The sequence below is a fragment of the Pan paniscus genome, chromosome 17 (assembly GCF_029289425.2).
Source record: "Pan paniscus chromosome 17, NHGRI_mPanPan1-v2.0_pri, whole genome shotgun sequence".
Classification (NCBI taxonomy): domain Eukaryota; kingdom Metazoa; phylum Chordata; class Mammalia; order Primates; family Hominidae; genus Pan; species Pan paniscus.
The window spans coordinates 66643265-66668025 of record NC_073266.2 but is presented as its reverse complement, the minus strand read 5'-3'; the positions used below and the strand labels follow the sequence as shown (position 1 = coordinate 66668025).

General features: G+C 36.6%; 1 protein-coding gene across 41 annotated transcripts in view; it reads left to right on the top strand.

The window, feature by feature from the left end:
* The window catches only part of DYM (dymeclin), a 411306-nt gene that overhangs the window by 321504 nt on the left and 65041 nt on the right, over window positions 1-24761 (top strand). For all 41 annotated transcript variants that reach the window (XM_034943670.3, XM_055102685.2, XM_034943660.3 and 38 more), the window contains one exon: window positions 17871-18053. In XM_034943670.3, the coding sequence (XP_034799561.1) occupies window positions 17871-18053 (183 nt within the window). The remainder of the gene's footprint in view (window positions 1-17870; window positions 18054-24761) is intronic.

The following is a 24761-nucleotide window of genomic DNA, read 5'->3' as shown; positions in this document are numbered from 1 at the left end:
TTTGACTGAGAACACCCTTTAATAGCATTTTTCTGCATTTCTACATTAATATCAACTTTTCTTTGCCTCAAAAGAAGAGGATTTCCTTCATGCCTGATTAAGAGTATTTTTATTTCTGGTTTTATATTTTACATATTGAGAGTTGTTTCTACACACTTCTTCCCAAGAAGACTCTCAGGAAAATAAAATTAAGCATTTGTCTCTTCCAAAGAAATTGACACCATATAGCAAAATGACAGGCAGCTCCCAACTCATGATGTAATTGATTGCTAGAATATGATTCCCAAGTTGAGCCATTTTAAGTCAGACCCTTATAAATATTATACATATTAAGTCCTATCCCCCCAAACTAAATTCATTATAAAAACACAAAAATAGGTTACAACAAATGAAAAATTTGTGTTTTAAAACCATGTAATCATAAAAGTAGCTAAAAATTGGGATATATATATAACATATATGTATGCTTTTGGGTTCCTTTGGGGCTTTGAAAATGTAAGTCCAGTGCTATTTGGACTGAAGACATCTTGTTATAGTAACACTTGCTGTAGTAAGGATTCTTCATTACTCTAAGGACTTTCAAACTGTTTTTAAAATTAGTTTCTGCCACAGGAAATAAATTGCAAATTTAATACAGGATTGCCTCCTAAAGTTCTTGAATGGCAGTGGCTGGGCCACAGGGAGTTTCCATGGCAACCTCAGTGATCCCTTGCTCTAATTGTACCAGCAGACTGAGTTAGCTTCACTGCTGTTGACCTTGACTGACTCATGAGCATTAGCAGTTGTTTGGACAAAATGTAGGCATTGATGCCATTCATTAGACAACCATAAATACAACTTTTGGTCATGATTGTGAAATATAGTTATAATGCAGTGAGGTTTCAAAGCAGGCTGTCTCCAGTCAGGGTTACCTATATTTCAGCACTAGACTTAAAATATTTTTTAAACATATACATAATATTTTCTCAGGAGATTAACCAGAGTTTAGTATAACAATAGCATTTAGGTTCTTAAAGATCACAGATTCACAGCTTAGAGCATTTCATTGTAATGTACTTAAATGTTCTGAAATTCAAATTTCAGCCTGTTGGAAACACTTCTCTGTAAGAAGACATTAAAGTACAAGTCAGAAAACGTTAGTTTCTCTTAGTGCCTGATAGCCTTCTTATACCTCCTAAATACATCTGTACCTAATAAGAAACATTTGTTATTACCATTGCTTTTACTAGTAAGAGCAACAATTTCTTGAGCTGCTACTCTGTATTAGGCATTGGGATAGGTGTTTTGCATGTTCATTGTCTCATTTCCACTCTTCTGTAATAGTTTTGTTGATAATGAAATCAAGGTTCAGACCCTCACCCACGGTCACATAAGCAGTAAATAGTAGAACAAGGATTCAAAGGTAAGTCATAAGGAGCCTGGCCTGTTAACTCTTGTGCCACAGTGTTTCCTCTTGTATATCTGGCCAATTTTTCGTACAACTGGGGAGTCTTTAATACACAGAGTAGTAGCTCCTGATTTGAATCTATGACAGTAGTTTTTTGTGTCTTCAGTAAAGTTCAGCATTCTTCAATTGTATTTGCAGTATTATTTCCAAGTGGAAATAGTCATTTTTTCTCTTTTTTAAAATGTTGTTTATTTACGTATCTGGAGAGAAGTGGTTTTTTTATGTTTTGTTTTTTTCCGAGATGGAGTTTTGCTCTTGTTGCCCAGGCTGGATCGCAGTGACACGATATCAGCTCACTGCAACCTCCGCCTCCCGGATTCAAGTGATTCTCCTGCCTCAGCCTCCCGAGTAGCTGGGATTACAGGTGTCTGCCACCACGCCCAGCTAATTTGTTGTATTTTTAGTAGAGATGGGGTTTCACCATGTTGACCAGGCTGGTCTCGAACTCCTGACCTTAGGTGATCCACTGCCTCAGCCTCCCAAAGTCCTGGAATTACTGGCGTGAGCCACCATGCCCGGCTGAGAAAAGTGTTTTTGATAGATTTCTGCCGTACAAAACTAGACAAGATTTTATAACTCCAAGGTGAAATAAATGACAAGGACTACATCTTATTTTATGTCCTTGGTATCTATTCTCAGTGCTTAAGACAATGCTACATGTCATGATGTTGGCACTCAGCTAATGTTTGTGAAATCATCGTGGTTATTTTCTATTCATTTTATTGTTTGTCTGTTTCAATAAACTGAGGATCTGTTTTGTCAAATTTTGTTAAACTGTGAGGTAGATTCACTTATTTCCATGTAGAAATAATTAAATCAAGACAGCATTCGTTTTATGTGTTAATTATTCTAGAGGGAACTTTCCTTTTGAAAATAAAAATTCCTCAAGCATATTATTTGGCTTTTCACTAACAATTCAAAAAATGCATCCTATACTATTGCTTTTCTATTTTAATTTGCTAATTACTTGAAAAATAAAGTGAGGTGATATTTAATGCTGTTTGAAACTTAATCTCCTTATAAACCATTATGCAAAAGCTTACTCCTGCTGCTTCGCTAGAAATATCTTCATAAATGTCTAGATTTTCACCCAGTGAAGTTGGATCATTGGGGCTAATTGGTTTTTTTCTCCAATATTTTATTATTAAAATTTTCAAATATACAAAAAAGTTGGAAAATGTTGCAGTAAATGCCCATATACCTACCACCCAGATTCTTCAGTAAATTAACACTTTACTGGACTTGCTTTATTACCCTCTATTTATCTCTCTGTTCTTCTATCAATCAATCCATCCTGTTTTATGCATTTCAAAGTTAGTTACATGATATCTCATTTTAATAGCTTCATGGTATTGCTTTGTCCAGATGTACTATAATTTAGTCAATCATCTACTATCGGACATTTGGAATTGTGGTAGGTGTAATAATAGCCCCTGAAAAGTGTCCACATCCTATCCCCAGAACCTGTAGGTATGTTAAGTTACATAGCAAAAAGGACTTTGCAGATATAACTAAGGTTATGGACCTTAAAAGAGGGACATTAGACTGGTTATTCCAGATGGGTCTAACCTAAACACACAGGCCCTCAAAAGCAGAGAACTTTTTGTCCAGCCAAAGCAGGAGAGATGTACCAGATGGAGATCTCAGAGAGCTTCAAAGCTGAGTGGCATTTGACTTGCCATTGCTGGTTTGAAGATGAAGGAGGCAATGTGATGGGGAATGCAGGCACAGACTCCAAGCTTATACCAGCAGGAGAATAGCTCTGCAGCTACAAGGAAATGAATGCCTCTAACCTGAATGAACTTGGAAGAGATTCTCTCCCTGAGCTCCCAGAAAAGAACCCTGCTCAGCTGACACCTTGCTTTTGGCCTCATTAGATGCAGAGGAACCAAACCTATCTGAATGTCTGCAGAACTGTGAGACGACAAATTTTGTGTTGTTTTAAGCGGCTAAATTTGTGGTAGTTTGTTATGACAGTAACAGAAAACAAATTCAGGGATGATGAAAATTTTTTGTTATTGTGCAATAGACATCCACAAAGTAAATCCGTGGGCATGGTCTTATTTCCTTAGGATAAATTTCTAATATTAGAATTGTAGGGACAAAGAGTCTTCACATTTTTTAAGACTCTTAAGTACATATTTATAAATGGGTCCCTGGAAAAGTAGTTTCAGATTATACTTTCATCAGTGCTCTGTTGAGAATGCCATCTCCTTTCTTCTTGACAACACAGAATTATAATCATTTGTTATTTTTATAACAAAAACAAATGGCAAAGAATGTATAGCATTATAATTTAACAGACATTGTTTAACTACCAGCAAAGTTGAACATATTTTAATATTTTATCTTTGGTAAATTGTGTGTTTGTGTCTATTGTACATTATTCTTTCGAGTTGTTTGTCAGGAAGCCCCTTTCTCCTACTTTATTAAAACAATTTTTTATATGAGAAGTGCTTATTGACTTTTCCCTAATTCCTTTTCAAAATCTATTAAGATGATCATGACTTTTTTCTCCTTTGAATATTTACTATGAGTACATCAATAGATTTCCTAGAATTGTACTCTTCCAGAATTTTTGAAATTACTTGGATTGTAACCCTTTTAGCACAATGTTGAATTTAATGTTCATATGTTTGAGTATTTTAATGACGGTTTTTGTTTTTATTTTTATTTTTCAACTAACTTTACCAATTTTTGAAATTATAGTTATGTTACCCCTGTTTAAGGAAGAACAAAATGAGAAACGTTCTTTTTCTCTGATTTAGAAAGCTTAAATGGCATAGTAATTATATATTCCTTGAAGATATAAAGGAGTTTACTCATAAAACCATATGAACCCAACCTCCTTTTTTAACAGTGTGTCTCTGACAGATTTTTCCCTTTTTTCATGGTTATTCTCTTCACATTTTTTATTTGATCTTAGGTCAAGTTGAGGAATTTATAGTTTCCTACACAATTTTTCCTTAAGTTGTCAATTTAAAAAATTTTATTATGAAAAAGTTCAAACATACACAAAAGTAGTTTAATGAACCCCCATATCTCATTACCTTGTTTCTGCAATTAGATTTTGTCATATATCCTTTATCTGAGCTTTTTATTTTTCTTGTGCTGAAGTATCTTTAAATAAATCTTGAGATTTTACTCCTTTATATTTTGGTATGCATCTCTAAAAATAATAACATTTTCTTTCATAATCACATATCATTATCACATCTAACAAAAGTAGAAATATTTCCTAGGTATAATCTAATGCACAGCATATTAACATTTCTCTGGAAGTCTCAAAAATGGCTGTTGGCAATGTGTTAAAATCAGAATCCAAATAAAATTCACACATTTGGTTGTTGTGTCTCCTGTCTCTTTTAATCTAGAGCAATCCTGTCTTTCTTTTTTCTCCCATCCAATTATACGGCAGAAATTGAACCATTTGTCCTGTAGAATCTTTCACATTCTGGTATGTCCTTTTGTTTCCTTTTGGTGTCATTTACCTTATTCTCTGTCCCTCATATTTACTATAATTAAAGTTAGCTCTAACGTCTTAAATAGATTCAGATTCTCCTTTCTTGTTAAGAATACTGCATAGCTGGGTACTATTTGGTTCACAAATGAGAAGGTATGATTGTCTCACTTTAGTGATGGTTGAGTGTTATATACTAAACTGTTTTCTCCAAATTAATATGTTGAAGCCCTAACCCCCAATAAGACTGTGTTTGGAGACAGGACCTTTAATGAAGTAATTAAGGTTACACAAAGATGTGCCCCTTATCCAGTAGGAGTGGTGCTCTTATAAGAAGAGGCAGAGTGGTGGCTTAGGCCTGTAATCCTAGCACTTTGGGAGGCCAAAGCGAGTGGATTGCCTGAGCTCAGGAGTTCAAGACCAGCCTGGCTAACACGGCAAAACCCTGTCACTACTAAACATACAAAAACATTAAAAAAAAATCAGTCAGGCGTGGTGGAGCAAGACTGTGCCTCAAAAAAAAAAAAAAGAAGAGGCAGAGACACCAGAGCTCACTTGCTCACTTGCTTGCTGCTTACAGAAGGCCCTGTGAGGACACAGGGAGAAGGTGGCATCTGCAAGGCAGGAAGATTGAAATGTCCTCCATGTCTGTAGTCACATTCTCTTTGTCACCTTAAAGTTGGATATTTGTGTTTTTCCTCCTTTTTTCTTCCTTCTTGTTTCGGGTTAGCATTTTGTCTGTTGTTTGTGGTAAGTATTATAATAACCACCAAGTAAGGAACACTCTTTATCTGCTACGCAAGACCGTAAATAGTTTTAAATACGTTATTTAATCCTCACATCCTCTAAAGTAAGTAGTTCTCTCATTTTTCTCATGGGAAAGCTGAGGCTCAAAAAGGCTCAGTGAATTGCCCAAGGGCACACAGCTAACATATGGTAAAGCTGGGATTCAAGGCTGACTCCAGGGCCTATGTTCCTACTATTTGTCTATGTCCTCCTCCCCACAAAACCACCAACCCTATTCCAAGTGCTCCCATAGCGCCTTGTACTTTCACAGGGTGCCTCTCCCCTAAATGGTAACCTGTGTGAGGGCAGGAACATGTCTGGATCCCCACTCCAACCCAGCATCTGCCATAGCACCTACCAAGTCATACAGTCCATTGTATAATTCTAGGAAATCTATTGATGTACTCATAGTAAATATTCAAAGGAGAAAAAAGTCATGATCATCTTAATAGATTTGAAAAGGAATTAGGGAAAAGCCAATAGGCACTTCTCATATAAAAAAAAATTGTTTTAGTAAAGTAGGAGAAAGGGGCTTCCTGACAAACAACTCAAAAGAATAATGCACAATAGACACAAACAGACAATTTACCAAAGATAAAATACGGACTTATGGACTCAGGTGTCTCATTTTCTACTGAATGCCGGACATTGTGCTAGGACATTCGAATCCGAGGTTAAAAGCATTTATGCCTGTAAATGGGGAGACCTTTGCTTTTAGACTATTAATGGGAGTTGGTTCCTTCTTGAGCAGAGTTGGGTTTTGTGTCCTCAGTGCACCACCAGCTTCAGATTCCCCTAGCAGCTCTTTATTTTATGCTTAAAGGGTGGAGTCTACAGTGTCAGAGGGCTTTTTTCAGTGTTTCTTTACTACTCCGTTTTCAGCAGTCCCAGCAGTAGGGCTGGAGAAGAGACCTCTCTGTTGTCCTAGTCCAGCCTCAATCCTGGAGAGTCCCTGTGTGCACCTGGATCTCAGAGGTAGACCTTTCTCTGCATTCCTGTCCCTTCTCCAGTGGTAGCAGACCTGTGCTTGATATTGGTATGCGTATAGGATCCTGAACCCAACTTGGTTTCCTGCCTCAAATCCCAGGACTAGAAAGTTTTTTGCTTTTATTCCTCTATCATCAGGATTGGATCTTTATCTATGTCCTGGAGGTGAGAGAGCTTCCTACCTCTTGTTCAGGGGCAGACATGTTTCTACCATCCCCCTAGAGACAATGAAAATTTGCCTGTGCTACAGGCCAAGAGGGTTTGCTGCCCTGTAGCTTACGGCTTTTTCTTAGCATGAGAGAAGAGTCAGGGAAGAAAATGAGTCTTGGAGCCTGCCCCCAGCAGCAGTTATCACCTCCTGCAAGCTTGAGCAGTGGTAGAGGGGCCCTCTTCAGTCGCCTGCTCCATACCAGCCTTTCTCATGAGCACCTAGTAGAGGATAGTGAGAAAGAACTCTTAAGTGAACATAAAATCTCTTGCATCTGGGCTTCAGGTTTCAAGACTGACACATTAGCCTTTAATAATTCATCAACATTTTAGCTGCTTTCTTCTTTGCCACTTCTGTGGACACCACTTCTTCCTTGCATGCTCAGCCAAAGGTGAATGTTTTTGTTCCTTCTTTCCTTAGAAGAGGTACTTGACCCTCTTTGGAATTCATTTATCTGGTTGCCTTGTGAAATCATATTCTGATGAACTTAAGAAGATTTAAGATTTATTAAGTTACCTGGTTTTCTTCTCCTCACTAAGGAGGGTCATTCTTTGTTACTTTCCACATCCTACACGGAAACTGAAGTCCAGGTTCCTTATAATGTGTCCACACGTGACCTAGAGAGCCTATTTATCCTACATTTGAAGGAAATGAGGCCTGCGAAAGTGACCTGCCCTGTCCATGGCAAAACTGGGACTAGAACCCAATCTGGAGCTTCTCTCCATGGACTTGGAGCTACTCTGTTTTTCTTTTTTTTTTTTTTTTTAACTTGAGCTTATTACACCCCTATTTGTGACCCTTTACTGCCTTTTTTGGCATCACTGACTCTTCTTCCCAAGAAAGAATGAAAAAAAGGCATCAAGCGTCATAGGTCTCTGAAGTCAATGTGTAATCCATGACACACAGGTTTACAGATTATTTCCCTTCTGTTTATTAAGAGTATCAAAGATAAATAGCATATATTGAAAACAGAAGAATCAATAGGTTCCTTGGGTTGGAGAATGATTATTTTGAAACTTAGCTTTGTGCATTTTTACTTATAAAGGTTTTTGGATTTTCTTCTTCTTCTAAAAACCAATAATGACTCTATTCAAGGTGGCAGGGTAATCTAAATTCTGAATTTTCCTGAAGTTTGAAGTTACCCTGAATACATTTCTATTTTAATTATATTTTTTGGTTATATTAATAAAATTTACTTTCCAAATTCAGTATTGTCTAAATACTTTATGAAGCTGAGACTTGAGACTAGGAAGGGGTTTTAAAAAATTATGTAAGTACTTATTTTTGCAAATAAAAACTGTAACTCAGGTGATGTAGCAAAGGTCACAGCTAATTATTGGCAGTGCTGGGACTCCTGGATCTCAGATTTGGGATGAGACAAGGCACTCAGTAGAAAGTCAAAGACTTTTTTTAAAAAAGACACATCTTCCTAAAGTATTGTTTTACTTAGATTTTACTTTTCATAGGCTGTGGAAAGGGATTTCTTTTTCTAACAAAACACCAATATAGTCTAAGAAGAATAAAAATGAACACTAATACTTAAGGTAAAACATTGAACTTTTAAAAACAGAACACCAAGCTCTGGTACGCACTTGTCTCTTCTGCTGGCAGTGGGCCTGAGGAAGGGTGAGAAACTCTATTCTGCACCCCAAGTTCTGTCCAGTGCAAGTGGCCTGCTAACATAATCTGATTGTCAGGGGCTTCAGCTTTGCTGGATTTCAATCAGAACACTCTTTGTATGAGTTCTCTGGCTCTTCTCCAGATGTGGAAAAACGTGGCTTTAGCCAGTGTACCCTAGCAGCTACAGTTCTCTTGTCACTGCCTCCAGTGCCTTTGCAGTAGTGTATGTTAAAGAACGACTTTCCAGAGTGTTGTGGTTGAGGCTTGTGGGTCACATTCAAACCACATCCAAGGAGTGTAGAAAAAGACCACATGGTTTTACATCCCCGCATGAGACCAGTGGTGCGGTGACTGCTCTCTGCTCACCGCCTCCCCCTCCCACTGCTTTATTAAGGTTACCCATTGTCTTTTTAGGTCACAGGATTTATTCTTCAGCTCTGATTTTATGTGTAATGTAAAACCTGTTCTTTCTATCAGAAGCTCAGTATCTTGGACAAATCCAGTTCTGGCTAGAAATAACATGGCCACAAAGCTTTCCAGTGTGTGCACCAGTGAATTAGCAACGTAAAGATAACAAGAGTCTGTCACCAAGTGATTGCCTTTGAAGGCCATTGGCGCATTAACTTTAAAGAGAACTTTGCTTGTGCATTTCCTCCCCCTACTCCCCACTTTTGGCAAAATCCCATTAATTTTGTTGAAGGTTTTATTGTCTGCTGAAAATGCAGGAAATTTAGACAACTCTCTTGGAATCCCCCCAAAACTAATACAAACAAGATACATATGCTTCTCTTAAGGAAACTAAAAATAAAGATTTGAAACTATTTAACTGTATAAATTCCCTCTTAAAAGGAAAAGGAAGTTTATAGAATGAGAGGCAACTCTGACTGCTGTTAACAAGGTAAAATATTCCCACAATGGCCAACTTCTCTATTTGATATGAAATTACTACTTCACATAGAATTTGTTGAGCTTTCATTCCCAACATATTTGGTGTATCAGAAACATCTGAAAATGGTATCATTTTCTTGTTTTTACGTTTGAAATTGTCTGCAGTAAAATAAGTATGCCCATTTTTTGGAGGAGAAAGCCTGTCTGATATGAGATCTGTTCCTGTTACAGAAGCTGTAAGGACTAAGAGGAAAATACCATGGCTGCTCCATTGATGAGCTAGCAGATTCTATTATGGCTGCTCCATTGAGGAGCCAGCAGATTCTACCTCTGACAAAGCTAATTTTGACACAATACTGAGGAAATATAGTTAGTTTTCAAAAGCGTGTCTTCCATAAAATCTTATTTCATAAATGCAAGTCAGTTTTTCTATACATTGACTACTTTTATAAATTAATAAGAGTGGGATTTTGGACTTACATTTAAAACTAAGAAACATGAGTTCTGAGTTCTTTGCACTTATAGTAATTTCAACTTTGGAAAGCCATTTATATTTTTTATGATAATGTCTAAAGCTAAAATGATTTTTCTCCTTCAAAATACTTCGAAAATATGTTTGTGGATGTTTTGGATAACACTCACATAGTGCTTACCATGTGTTACACACAGTTTTAATGACTTTACAAATGCTGCCTCATTTAAAATTTATGAAAAAAACCAAATAATATTAAATACCATTTGAAATTCTGACACCCAAATCATGAGATTAGATAACATTTTAGGTCTATTTAAGTACTGAAATTTGGATGGTTTTGTAATTTTAAAGAAACTCTCCAAATTCATGCTTTTTCTTCTTTTTACAAGTGGTGATTATAACCCAATAATGCTTTTAAAAAATGAAACATAAAGGATTTCATTTATTACCAAGGATGTCTGCACCAGACATCTAATCATAGTAGCAAGTTGAAGATTCAAGTAACTGGGAGATTATAGTTGTTGAGATAGTTTTCCTTGGAAATTAGAATTAGTCAAAAATTTGATACTTTGTTTTTAGTAAATCAGAATCTCAGGGTACATAATTTACCCCTCTGGCTCCTGATTATTTCATGATCTGCTTGGTGCCTTGAAGCTGTAGTTGATCTTCCAACACCAATGGGAGGATCCAGAGCATGGTTTCCAGGAAACGACTTACACGGTAGGAATTCTGGCTGTTCCCTAAAGGATAATTAAAGTAGTGGTTAGCAGAGAACTGTTGTCACTTAAAAATGGAAATGAATTAGTTGCAAGGATTACAAATGTATAAATACTTATGTATCTTAATGGAGTTAATGGAATACACAGCATTACATCTATGATCAAAACAATCCAAATGCTAGACATCTAGCAAAGTGCAAATAAAATGATGAGAAGGCTTTAAGCCAGGTTGTATTGAGGGACACTTGAGGTTGCTGATGGGCTTCAGAAGAAGATGATAGCTATAACAGTGGAATAGACTGAAGACTGGCGAGTAGGAGTAGGGCGACAGACTTCTGCCAAACTGCAACAGCTTTCTGTACTGCATAGAAAGAATGAGGAGCCTTTCAAAAGTGTTCTGTATTCAAGGATGGGCTGGTTGACCACTTGGGATGAATGTTATAGAAGGGATTCTAGCATTAAGGGGAGTCACTTTAGTGTCTTTTGTATCTTCTGAGTGTGTTTTATAATTTTACGATTCTTTGACCAAATTCTAAGCTTTCTAATTGGATAGATAGTAACTGAATTAGAAGTAAATTAAAGAATTGCTGAATTGAATAAAGTAATGCACGTAGAAATTCTTGGTATAGTTTTTGGAATATAATAAAACCAATTAACATAGACCTGACTTCAAGGAAACTTCATTTTATTTTTCTTTCTTGAAAGAGAGTACTTATGTCACTACTACCACTGACATCCAGCCAATGCAAGCTAGTAGGGCTGCCCTGGTTGTGCTCAACCTGCATCCACTAGGACTAGCAGTGCCAACTAGTTGTTAAATATTTGGAATTTCACGCCTGGGTATAACCAGAAAGGAAACTATTCTTAACGTCATAAAAATGGTATTTATGTTGGAGGTTTATAGGGATTCTTTATATTGAAATTTTAATAACTTTATTTATTTATTTACTTTTGAGACAGAGTCTCACTCTGTCACCCAGGCTGGAGTGCAGTAGGCAATCTCGGCTCACTGCAACCTCCGCCTGCTGGGTTCAAGTGATTCTCCTGCCTCAGCCTCCTGAGTAGCTGGGATTACACCACACCCAGCTAATTTTTTTGTATATTTAGTAGAGGCGAGGTTTCACCATGTGAGCCAGGATGGTCTCGATCTCTTGACCTCGTGATCCGCCTGCCTCAGCCTCCCAAAGTGCTGGGATTACAGGCGTGAGCCACCGTGCCTGGCCTAATAACTTATTTAGAGTGTTACATATTAAAGTAAATATTGACAGAAAATTATAATTAGCCACTCTTTAAACTTATTTCTGAATTATGTTATTCATTTTTGTTTTTCAAAACAGTTGTACATTAAAATACAGAAGATTCTTTCTAGCATGGCAGTCCAGCCAAATACGATATCATGTAAAATGTGTTTGCTGTAACCTCCCACAGTATATTGTTAGTCAATTTGAGTAATGCTAGAAATGATATGTTCTTGTCATTTAATTTATAAATCTGCAACTGAATATAATCCATAAAAGATGACATCAGAATTTGTCACAGAAACAATGTAAGAGAAGTTTGGTAAAATACCCAATAACTCTAAAAATTAGAGGGTTACTGTAACTCTTAAAGAGCCTTTAGTCAGAGTCATACAAAGTAAAAACTAATGTAGAACATGCTTATTAATATAAAGTTTCTTTTTTTTTTTTTTTTTGAGACAGGGTCTCACTCTGTTGCCCAGGCTGGAGTGCAGTGGCATGATCATAGCTCACTGCAGCCTCAAACCCCTGAACTCAGGCAATCCTCCTGCCTCAGCCTCTTGAGTAACTGGGACTATAGGCATGCACCACCACATCACACCTAGCTAATTTTTAAGTTTTTTATAGAGATGGGGTCTTGCTCAGTTGCCGAAACTGCTTTTGACTCCTGGCCTCAAGTGATCCTCCTGCCTCAGTCTCCCCAAATGCTAGAATTACAGATGTGAGCTGCTGTACCCAGCCTCAAGTTTCTATTTTATACTTTCCCTGACTTGGGAATAAAATAAATAGTCAGTATTTTAGCCTGGGTTTAAAGTAGCAGGTGCCTAGTTAGGAGTTGGGTGTATCACCCTGTTTGTTTCAGCAAATTACTTATTTAAACATTGAGAACAAACTCTCAATGTGTTTGAAAGCAGAAATTGTAAGCTATCTGCAGATAATTTTTGAAGTATAAGTTTCATATATCAGCACTTATACTTAGCATAAGTGAGTGTATAAAATATATATGAACATAAAATTCTACAGAAAGCTAATATTTTGACTTGATTATATTTCTAAAGTAGTCATACCATTTCATTGGGTTGCCCTTAAATGACCGTGAGAGAGAATTCTGAAGCTTGAAGTCTCTTCCTTCTATACTAATTCAAATACCAAAATGAGAAGCAAATATAATTCAGAGGACTTCTGGTCAAGATTATCTTGTTAGTTCCAAATTTGAAGTCTCATCTCCTCCCCTTTGCTTCAAAAACATAACAATAATAGATGAATCATAAAAAGAAAACATTTTAAACACATAGCCAAATCCCAAAATGAGACAGCTATTTCTTGATGGAACAGAAGCAGAAAAAGCAGTCAGAACAGTGAGCCTGCTGAGCTGGAAGGAGGAGAAGTGGTTGGGAGCTCAGCTACTGTAGGCCAGACACTAGTGCCAGATTCCCTGCTAGAAATTAGGAGCTGGAATAGATGCTTTATTGAAATAAAGAGCCTGAATGAATGTGCTAATAATAACAGTTAAATTATATGTCTAGGGAGGCAAGAGTACACAGAAACAGCCTCACCATGGGATCTTGAAACAAACTGATACTGGTATGGTGATAAACCCGGCCAGTACTGTCTTTAGTATGATTGCAGGGCAGGAGCACCGAGGCACCAATTATGAGACCTGGTTTCAGTCTGAGACTCTAGGAAGCCACCACATAACCTATAGATTTGGAAGTATTAAGCCATATTAGATAAGCTTGCATAACAAAATACATGCGGAAATTAACAATAGAAAGATAACAGTCATGATCATAATTAAGGTAAATTTATCCAAATAAAATTAAAAACTAATAGAATAATTTTGAAAATACTTTGAGCAGCCTCAAAGATAAATGAAGGAACAATATTCATAAAAAAGAATAAATAGGAAATAAAAACAGAAATAAGTAAGAACATGACTGTGAGAGAGAACTAGTTAACTAGAAAGCTTAAAATGAAAAATATAGTCATTAAAATTCAAAGCTCAGTAAGCAACAGTGATCTATACTGGACACTATCAAAGAGAGTTAATAAATTGGAAAATAATAATTAGAAAAGATTATCCAAGTTATCTTTATGGAAGAGACTAGGTTGTCAGGTCAAAATGTACTCCGAATATACTGAGCAAGATGAATAAAAATAAGCCAATACCTAGACTTGTGGTTGTGATGCTGAACAATATAAAGCAGCGGTCCCCAGCCTTTTTGGTACCAGGGACCCGGTTTTGTGGAAGACAGTTTTTCCATGGACTGGTTGATGGTTTCAGGATGATTCAAGTGCATAACATTTATTGTGCACTTTGTTTCTATTATTATTACATTGTAATATATAATGAAATAATTATACAACTCACTATAATGTAGAATCGAGGGGAGCACTGAGCTTGTTAATCTGTATTTGCAGCTGCTCCCCAGCATTAGCATCACCTCCTCAGTTCCACCTCAGATCATCAGGCATTAGATTCCTGTAAGGAGTGTGCAACCCAGATCCCTCACACGTGCAGTTCACAAGAGGGTTCACACTCCCATTCAGGGAAATGGTCACTAAGGTAGTAACAGTGTATTTCTCTATATCTTTCAGGTAGTGAGTTTTAAAAAGAACAAGTATACCTGCTGTTGGTGAGAAAATGGTAGAAAGGGCCTTCCTACATTGCTAGTTTAAGTGTATTGTTATCACCCTAAACAATCTGATGGCATCTATTAACTTTACAAATACAGCATTTTCAGCAATCCCTCTCCTGGAATCTATCCCAGAGACGTAAAAGTACCCATATATAACACATCTACCAGGAGGCTTATCAGCCTTATTCATAGAAACAAGGAAACTGGATATACATTGGATGTCCATCAGCAGAATGTTATGATATATTTTACATGTTTTATATATATATGCTATAAACCTATAATACATCTCTACTATTTTTACTTTAGAAGTCAGCTCTCTTTTAGAATGATTAAAAATAAAAATATCTCGCTTCCCTTGTGGACATCTACATTTCTGTCTGGCTTCATATTTCTTCTGCCTGAAGAAATACCTTTAATATTTTGTATAGTGCAGGTAATAAATTATCTCAACTTATTTTTATCTGAAAAAGTCTTTTTTTGACCTTCATATTTGAAAGATATTTTTGCTGTGTATGGGATACTTGGCTGTTATTTCAGTGCTTTAATGATGCCGCTACGTTTAGGTTGGACTGCATCGTTTCTCCTAAGTCAGCTGTAATTCTTATCTTCGTGCCTCTGTATTTAATGTGTGTGGGTTTTTTTGTTTTGTTTTGTTTTTAGCTGTCCTCAAGATTTTCTCTTTGTCTTGGTCTTTAATAATTTGAATTTGATGGATCTAAGTACATGGGTTCTTTTGGTTTTTGTTTGGGGGTGGAGTGACCATGGGTATTTTCTGACGTGCTTGAATCTGTTTGATTTTTTTTCATTATTTATAGGAAATGCTCAGTCATTATCTCTTCGAATATCTCTTTTGTCCCATTCTTTCTCTCTTTTCCTTCTGGGAGTCAATTACATGTATATTAATGCATTTCATATTATTTTACAGCCCTTGTTGGATTCTCTGTCTTGTTTTCTCACTCTTTTTTTCTCTTTGTAGGGTTAGTTTGTGCAATTTCTGTTAACCTGCCTTCAAGTTTGCAATTCATTCCCAAGCTCTGTCCAGTCTATTATTGAAACCTATTTAAGGCATTCTTCACTGCAGTCACCACATTTTACAAAATTTCTAGCATTACCATTTGTCTCTTTCTTATAGTTTTTAACTCTGCTAAAATTCCCAATCAATTCAAACAAATTTTGTAGATCACAGTTCTTTTATATTCCCTCTTTGATATTTTCAGAATGTTTTATCTCTGTGTCATATTCTGCTGATGACTTTGTTCAACATGGATTCATTTACTTACTTTTTTGTGTGTTTCATACATTTCAGTTGAATGTTAGACATTGTATTTAAGAAAACAGAGGCAGAGGCTGGGTTCAGTGGCTCACCTATAAAATCCCAGCACTTTGGGAGGCTTAGATGGGAGAATTGCTTGAATCCAGGAATTCAAGGCTGCAGTGAGCTAGGGTTGCACCACTGCACTCCAGCCTAGGTGACAGAGTGAGACCCTGAGTCAAAAAAAATTTAAGAAAGACAGAGGTAAATTGTATGGAAATAGGCATACCTTTTCATCTCTTAAGCAGGGGAAGTAAACTTTTTCTGTAAAGAGCCAGATAGTCAATATTTTTTATTTTATAGGCCAGATAGTCTCTGAAGTCTACTTTACCTGATACTAATATAAGTCAGTCCTCCATATTTTGAGTGACACATGCACAGATTCAACCAACGCAGATTGAAAGTACATACAGTTGGCCCTTCATATCCTCGGATTCCACATCCACAGATTTAAAAAATCTGTGGATGGAGTGAGCAACTGTAGTATGCCACTTTGTATAAGGGACTTGAGCATCTGCAGATTTTTGGTATTTCCGAGGCAGGGAGATGTCCTGGAACCAATCCCTTAAAGATATGGTATACTGTATAGCCACTCCTGCTTTCTTTTGACTTACGTTTGTGTAGGTATCTTTTTCCATCCTTTTACTTTCAACTTAACTATATTAGAAGTTTCTCATAGATGGCATGTAGTTGGTTGGTGTGCTTTTAATCCACTCTGCCAATCCTCGGATTTTAACTATTGTGGACTATTTGCAATTAATGTAGTTATTAATGTGTAACTACCATTTTACTTTCTGTTTTTAGTTGGTTTCCCTTTTTCATTTGCATTTTTTCTGCCTTCCTGTATGGAAATTTTTTTAGAATCCCATTTTGATATATTTCTAGTTCTTTTTTTCTTTTTCTTTTCTTTCTTTCTTTCTTTCTTTTTTTTTTTTTTTTTGAGACAGGGTCTGGCTCTGTCACTCAGGCTGGAATGCAGTGGAGCAATCTCAACTCACTGCAACCTCCACCTCTCAGGCTTAAGCCATCCTCCCCCCTCAGCCTCCCAAGTAGCTGAGGCTACAGATGTGTGCCACCACGCCTGGCTAATTTTTGTGTACATGGGGTTTCGTCTTGTTGCCCAGGCTGGTCTCGAACTCCTGAGCTCAAGTGATCTGCCCACCTTGGCCTCCCAAAGTGCTGGGATTACAGGCATGAGCCACTGTACCCAGCCTTGATATATCTATAGTATTTTTGTTTCTCAGGTAGATTTGCTCTAGACATTACACTATATGTACATAGCTTATCGCAGTCTAGTAGTGTTGATATTTTACCAGTTCAAGTGAGATGTAGAAACCTTTGTCCTTTTAAATCCCTTACCCACCTTTGTTGATAATTGTTTTAGATATTCCTTTACATACATTGAGAACCACATCAATGTTATAATTTTTGCTTCAACTGTCAAATATATTATGGAAAACTGAAGAGGAGAGGAAAGTCTGTTGTATATACCCATGTGCTTGCTCTTTCCATTGCCCTTTTCCTCCAAGAAGTTTGCTGATTGCTTACTTTGAGCTTTACTGTTTGGCAACTATTTTATGTTCAGATTCCCAAAGACTATTCATTATGAGGAAACAGTGACAAAATCATAGTCTGTTTATCTGAAATATAAAGACTGAAATGACAGTGTAGAGAAATGAAGTCATCTTCTGAATTAGACATTTTTCTTGGAATGGGTACAACCCTACCACTACTCTACATCATGGAAGTCTTAACGATTTAGGGTAATACAATAATGAGAATACCAATATGGATCTATTAAATGAGGAGCTGAGTAAGCTCCAAATTTCCCTCTAGATTGGTAAGTCTATAATTTATTTTATGAAATTCCTAATTATTACCGTACTAAGTTCAAAAGATTTTAACCCAAATCCTTTAGTAACTGATAAACCTCATTCTTAAGATTCTTGACAGAAATAATCTTGATGAGCTTCTCTTCATGATCTTTCCAATGCTGTTATAATTTTGAGGCAATTACTCTTATTTTCATTAATTCTATTGCAAGGAGGAAAAGACTGACTCTGTGTTGGGGTTTCTTTTCTCTATAAGGCACAAGACCTAAATGTCATTGAAGAAGTGATTCGAATGATGTTAGAGATCATCAACTCCTGCCTGACAAATTCCCTTCACCACAACCCAAACTTGGTATACGCCCTGCTTTACAAACGCGATCTCTTTGAACAATTTCGAACTCATCCTTCATTTCAGGATATAATGCAAAATATTGATCTGGTGAGTGTAAATGACATTTATTATGATTCTTTTTTAAGTATTAAAGCAGAGAATGTTTAATAAGCCTTGGTGAGAACTATAATAGTAAGAGTTTCTTCTTTCAACATTAACTGTATTTGCAGTCTATTTTGCTATAATAGTTGTGGTAATCTGTGTGTGTATTGTATATACACACACATACATATTTAATACAATTGAAGTCATACTTCATACAGTTTTTTATTCTGCCTTTTTTACTTTACACTTAGACCATGAGCATTTTTCTGTGGTATTATCAATTCTTTGAAAGTCTCACATTTTAATTTCTATCTAGCCCATGTTTGTGTCCTAAAATATGTGTAACTATTATCCCATTTTTGCTCATTTATTTCCAGTGTTTCATATCAATTCATAATGAATGAAAAGTTTATAAATAAGTCTTATCTCAAATTTTAAAATTATATTTTTGATATGGTTTTAAAGCTGGAATTTTACTAGTTTTTACTGTCAAAAGGTATCTTTATTTTCAAGATTCAACACAGGTTGCCAAATTGCTTTCCAGAAAAACTATAGAATTTATGCCTGTGGGCCGGGCGTGGTGGTTGATGCCTATAATCCCAGCTACTTGAGAGGCTGAGGCAGGAGAATCGCTTGAACCCAGGAAATAGAGGTTGCAGTGAGCCGAGATCACACCATTGTACTCCGGCCTGGGCAACGAGAGTAAAACTCCATCTCACAAAAAAAAAAAAAAAAAAAAAAGGCTGGGCACAGTGGCTCATGCCTGTAATCCCAGCACTTTGGGAGGCCGAGATGGGCAGATCACGAGGTCAGGAGACTGAGACCATCCTGGCTAACACGGCGAAACCAACCCCATCTCTGCTAAAGCTACTATAGTATATGTTCCATCAACACAAAGTAGTAAACAAAGAAAGACGAAGACAAAGGAGCCAGGCTTAACCAAAGGAGAGCACTGAAGGCAGTTCCCAAGAATACACCGTAGTGTGTAGAACCAGTGCACAGTGGGTGTGGCAGGTAGCAGGTCTCCATAGAAAGAGCGGATTTGAGAATGTTACTTGATCTGTTTGACTATTTAGAGAGGAGTTTTAGAGTTCTGTTAAAAAGTTTGTAGCTGTGTTAGAGATTGGATATTTGCAACATACAACCAGGAAAAGTCTAGAATCTAGAATATAACAATAAAATATATATTAATAATAGATAAATAACTCAATAGAAAAACTAACAAGAATCGAACAGGCACTCCCAAAAGAGGAACTCTAAATGGCTAATAAAGATATGAAACACATAGGATGTATTAACTGCTGGATACTCTGGAATCTACACAATTAAATGTGAGTTTAACCTACAGTTGAGTATACTGTTGCAAATCCATTCATTGATTTTCATGGCTTTTTCATGATTGCTGGTAAACAGAAATTAATATTAAAACTCTTCTGTCAGCTTAATTTCATTGGCTTTCGTTAAGCTGCTTCAACTATATACCTAACGGTTGCAGCTATAGCAAAATATTTTGCCATGGACACTCTTGTCATTTTCCTAAACTTATATCGACATCATTTAGGTATCATTAACAGAACTGGGGAATTTGGGTATAGTTGCCATCAGTGCAATCAAGATAAAGCAGAAACACCATTTCACACAAGGATGTTTATTTTAAGAATCAAACTTTGACATTTTAAGGGAAATCTTTATGAACCAGGACTCCGTGTAGCTTCACTGATATTTAGGATGTGTGTGAGAGCATCCTTAGCAACTTCTCGATTATTTCATCTCTGGCCCATGTCCTTCTTGTTAACTCTGAGTTTTAATTAAGAAGTATTGATGGTGTTAATAAGATCTCTTTAAAATTGAGAAGTGTCAGTGTTAATAAGATTATGAAACAAAGTTTTGCCTAAGGAACACCTATCACGAGTTAACTCCGTCTTCTTTTATGGGATAGATTATTTTTGACAACATGGTAAATTGTGGTTTATAGTCTAAGAATTCCTGTTAGTTTTATGCTTTGATAGAAGATGAAATGCAAAAGTACCTGTTATTAAGGAAAGTAAAGAGTCCATGGGGGCTGAGGGGTATCTCATGGGAGAATGCCATCCCTGCTGTCATCTCAGCTCTCAAAGAAACTATCTGGAACTCAAGCAGGGCCTTTATCCATTGCTCTTAACAGTTATTCCTGCAAGCAGTCTTAAGGATTATAACATTCAGTAGAAATCATTCTCTGTATGAAGGCAACTTTATAGGCTAGCTGTTTACTTACTTCTGAAAAGCTTTTTCTAACCATGTTATTCATGAATTTGTCCAAATTCATTTCTATTTCTTCCCAGTAGTATTTTTGGAGGTAAAATACTGAGTTTAAGACTCATTATGCTTGTGGGTAAAGGTTTCACAAAACTCTTTCCCCTTTTACATGAGAAATTGGCTGGGTTAAGATGCTTCTAGCTCAGTTCTCTAGAAATCTAATGGAGGTAGAATGTCAGTTGTGTTACCAAGCAACACTGCTATGATAAAATGATGATGTGATAAAATGACATTTGATTGGTAAGCTGAGTCATTACTTGGAGGACTACGAATGAACTACAAATACTTGATGAGAAGCCATCACTTTGGGCTTCTCCGAATGAGAGAATTCTTATAACTGGGCATGTCCTTTACAAGGACGTAGAAGCTGAGACTGTCACAAGGATATTGGTTTCTATTTGAGACGTGGTTTCTAAGGCAGGGTGGCTATTGCATCTACCTACAGTAGTCTCATTCTCTTGCATCTGAGCTGTCATTTGAAGGGTCAAAGACTAGCCCAAAAACTGCTATAAGGATTCCCAAGGAAAACAAAAACCTGTGAGACTATGCTGTTGGCATGCTACTTTTCCTATCCTTCTATCTTTTTAAAATTAATCTGATGCAAAGTGTGGCCTTTTATAGTCTTGAGACTCTTGATGTCTAATATTTCGTCTAAGAATATCACCCAAGAATGGGCACTGTAATATTAAAATAGTATTTTCTTACATTTGTTTATTAATGTATCTCTTTCAAGCTCCAGGAGATATTCCTGGTTTTCCAAGATTTATTCAGATCTTTACATTCTAGAAATATCCAACATGTCCATTTTCAGTCTTCATGTTTCTAAACTGTGTCATCCCATTCATTTCAGTCTGCCCTTGTGGCAGTCCTCTATCCCATCTGTTCTAACTTTTACCTTTCTCTGGACCTCCCTCATTCCAATTTCTTTTTTGATTCCTTCCTATCTTTCTTTTTTCCTTTAAAAAAATGTTTAAAGATAGTCACCTGAACTATGGACTATGTATGTCTGGTAATATACACCTGCAGTAAATGGGAGAGAAATAATCTCTAATTCCCAGTAGCTTTCATTGTGATAGGCAATATTTTCTTTGTATTCCTGACAAAAGACTAAACCAGAGATTTTTTTTTTCCCTGTGGTCATAGCTGCAGTAGCTGCAATATTACACATCATTTGGAGTATTTAGCTTTAACATTTTATTTAAACCACATCAAAAGCCATTTGTTTCTTTTCTAATCATCACTAGCTTTTATTGCATACTTGCTAAGCACTTACATGCAATAACTTACTTAATCCTCATTAAAAAATAAACCATGAGGTATATTTCATTTTAGCCCTCAATTTACAGATAAAGAAACCAAGTTAGAAAGATTAATTAACTTGTTTACTGTCACACATTCAGCAAGTGATACAGCCAGAACTTAAACCCAGAGTTTGATGATAAGACCTATGTTTGTAATAATTCTGCCTAACCACTATACACATTCACTAAATGCTCCCACAGTTGCCTATGAAACCATCTGATCATATCCACAAACCTAATTACTTTCTCTTTCAAAATCAGTTCTAATGATGTCAAATCGGTCTTTATTCCATCAGTGGTGCAAGGAGGAACATTCTTAGTAACCAGGCAATTGATATCCTTAAAAATGTCTCTGAGAGCCAGGCGTGGTGGTGCACTGTTATCCCAGCTGCTCAGGAGACTGAGTCAGGAGAATCTCTTGAGCCCAGAAATTCAAGACCATCTCTTAAACACACACACACACACACACACACACACACACACACACACACACACACGAAAGAAAAAGAAAAAAAAAGTCTCTGAAAGACCATATTAATTTTTTTTAATCAGGACACACAGAACCATGCAAAGAATTTAAACTACATCCATTTGAAACACATTCTCCTTTGGAAGAAGTGAAAAGCAGAGTGGAGGTGAGGAAGTAGAAAGGACCTCACTGTAAGTACACAGTATAGAACCATATAGAATTAAAAGCAGGATGTTAACCCAGTGCTCACTTTTCTGTCATTGTCGGAAGAATGGGCCACTTATTTACACTTCACCTGTATTCAGTGAAAACTGCATTCTCAGGCTAAACATTTGACTATATGCTGTTATGCAGTTCTTAAAACCACATAAACAAATGCCTAAACAGTTTTAAGTACACCTTCTAAATGATGGGAATGAAGCTTGAGTGCCTCATGTATATGACCTCTTTTACCATCCTTAATCCATGTGAGCTAGGATTATTATCCCACTTTACAGATAAGAAAATCAAGAGGCTGAGAGGTTTCTCAGATGCTGTTAATATACATTCCTGCCTAAGTATCATTGTCTTGGATAGTTATCACATGTCATTGCAGGGGGCTTTATGTCATTGGCCCTTTCGCCATCCCTAGGAGGAAGGGAGAGCAGGGCTAGAGAAGGGAAATAGTAGGCTTGAGATCACTTAGCTAGCAAGTCAGTCAACCAGGCCCTGAATCCAGGTTCTCATTCTATTAAATCCCATGTTTTCAGCATTCACTTGGATAAACCTAATTAAGATTCCAAATGAGCAGGTTTTCCAACAACTTTTTGTTGAATACTATCATCCAAAATAGTGCTGGGCACACTGGAAATTCATTTAAAAAACATTTTAAACTCCTTTTACATATTTTGAAAAGATGCTGTGATAAAGATATAAATAACATCTCTACTGTGTGCCTTTTTCAGTACTTTACCTTCCCCATCTATCCCCCAAAGATCCCTGAAATTTTGGCTTAAACAAGCTTTTGCTACTTTCTTCTTTCATAGAGTTAACCTTCAGAAGTTAACTCTGTGAAAGACTGTAGAAGAAAAAAGTTGGTGGAGGAGATGAATCTACTGTTATTTTTAGTGGGCAGGGAGTTGAGAGTTGATTATTTTTGGTTAAGACATTTAGCAGCACTCAGTATCTCAGAAGACAGAAGTGGCTAACCTTGGAGCACTTTTAACGTCTGCAGAAGGAATTAGATGTTTTTCAAGTGCCCACATTTTTATTACACACTGGTGCCTATCTCTCCCATCTAAAACATAAGGTGATATGATCAGGCTGAATTAAGCAGCAAGACAAGGTTGAATATGACACCAAACAAGAGAGAACATAAAATAAATTGTCTGGTTACCTAAGAAATGGCTGAATATGAGTAGAGGACAGATGCAATGAACTATAACCATTGTATAGTAAGGTAAAGGCAAGAAATCTTGTTATCTCTGGACAGTGTAGAATTCACATTAGATCTTGTGTATTTCCAGACCTGACCATCCTTATCAAGCTCTAAACTAGCACTGACTTGACAGTCCCACAATTGTTAAACAAGGTTAAATCATAATTCTTGATTTTCTGCAAAAACCAATGCAATATAAAATATTTTCTTCTATAGCCTTTCTTATCCCAATATATGACATCAATATCTACCCAGTGGCTTAAGGAAAAAAAAAAGAGTAAGAAAGGAGAATAATGAGAGCTCGTCAGAATACGGGTAGGAGATTGCAGATTTAAAGAATGTAATCAGGTGCGTTTGAGCCAAAACTTGAAGCAGGTAGAGAGTGAGCTATGCAGCTATCTGGGGACAGAGCACTCTAGGCACAGAGAATAGTGGGTGGGACGGAGTTATGGGGAACTGGCTGGGAAGGTGGAGTGAACATTCTGTGATAATGAGGGGCAGATGGTTACAGGGTATAATTTACTGCATGTGCAAGTATTGTCTGACCCTTGTCACATAACCCTAAGCAAACTGGGGCTTGGGGAGCCAGTGTGGTAATGCAGATGCTCTGATCACTGCTATTGCTGTGACTAACAAACTTCCCTCCGTCTCTGACCCAGAAATATCTCTTCTTCCAGGATCCATGAACTATAGACTGGATAAATTGTTAACTCACAAGTAGGGTACCATTTCACTTTTCACAGTTCTTCACAGTGTCAAGTAGTATAATATTATTTGAAGATAGACTGTGATAATTAAAGGTGTATAGTATAAACTCTAGGGCAACCGCTAAAGAAAACATTAAAATAGAAATATAAGTAGTAAGTCAAAGATGAAGATAAAATAGAAATCATAAAATTATACCCAGTCCAAAGGCAGGCAGGAAAAGCAGAATAAATAATAGTGGAACAACAACAACAAAATAGTGGAACAACAACAACAAAAATCCATCCATGTATTTAAATCCATCCATGCCAATAATTAAATCAAATGCAAATAATCCTGATGCCTCAGTTAAAAGACAGAAAATTTCAGATTGGATAAAAAGCAAGACCTAACTATGTGCTGTCTATAAGAAACCCACCTTAAACATAAAGAAATAGATTGGTTAAAAGCAAAAGGATAAAAGAACTTTTACTTTGTAAGCATTAATTTAAAAAAAGGGGTAGGATAACTATATTAATAGCAGA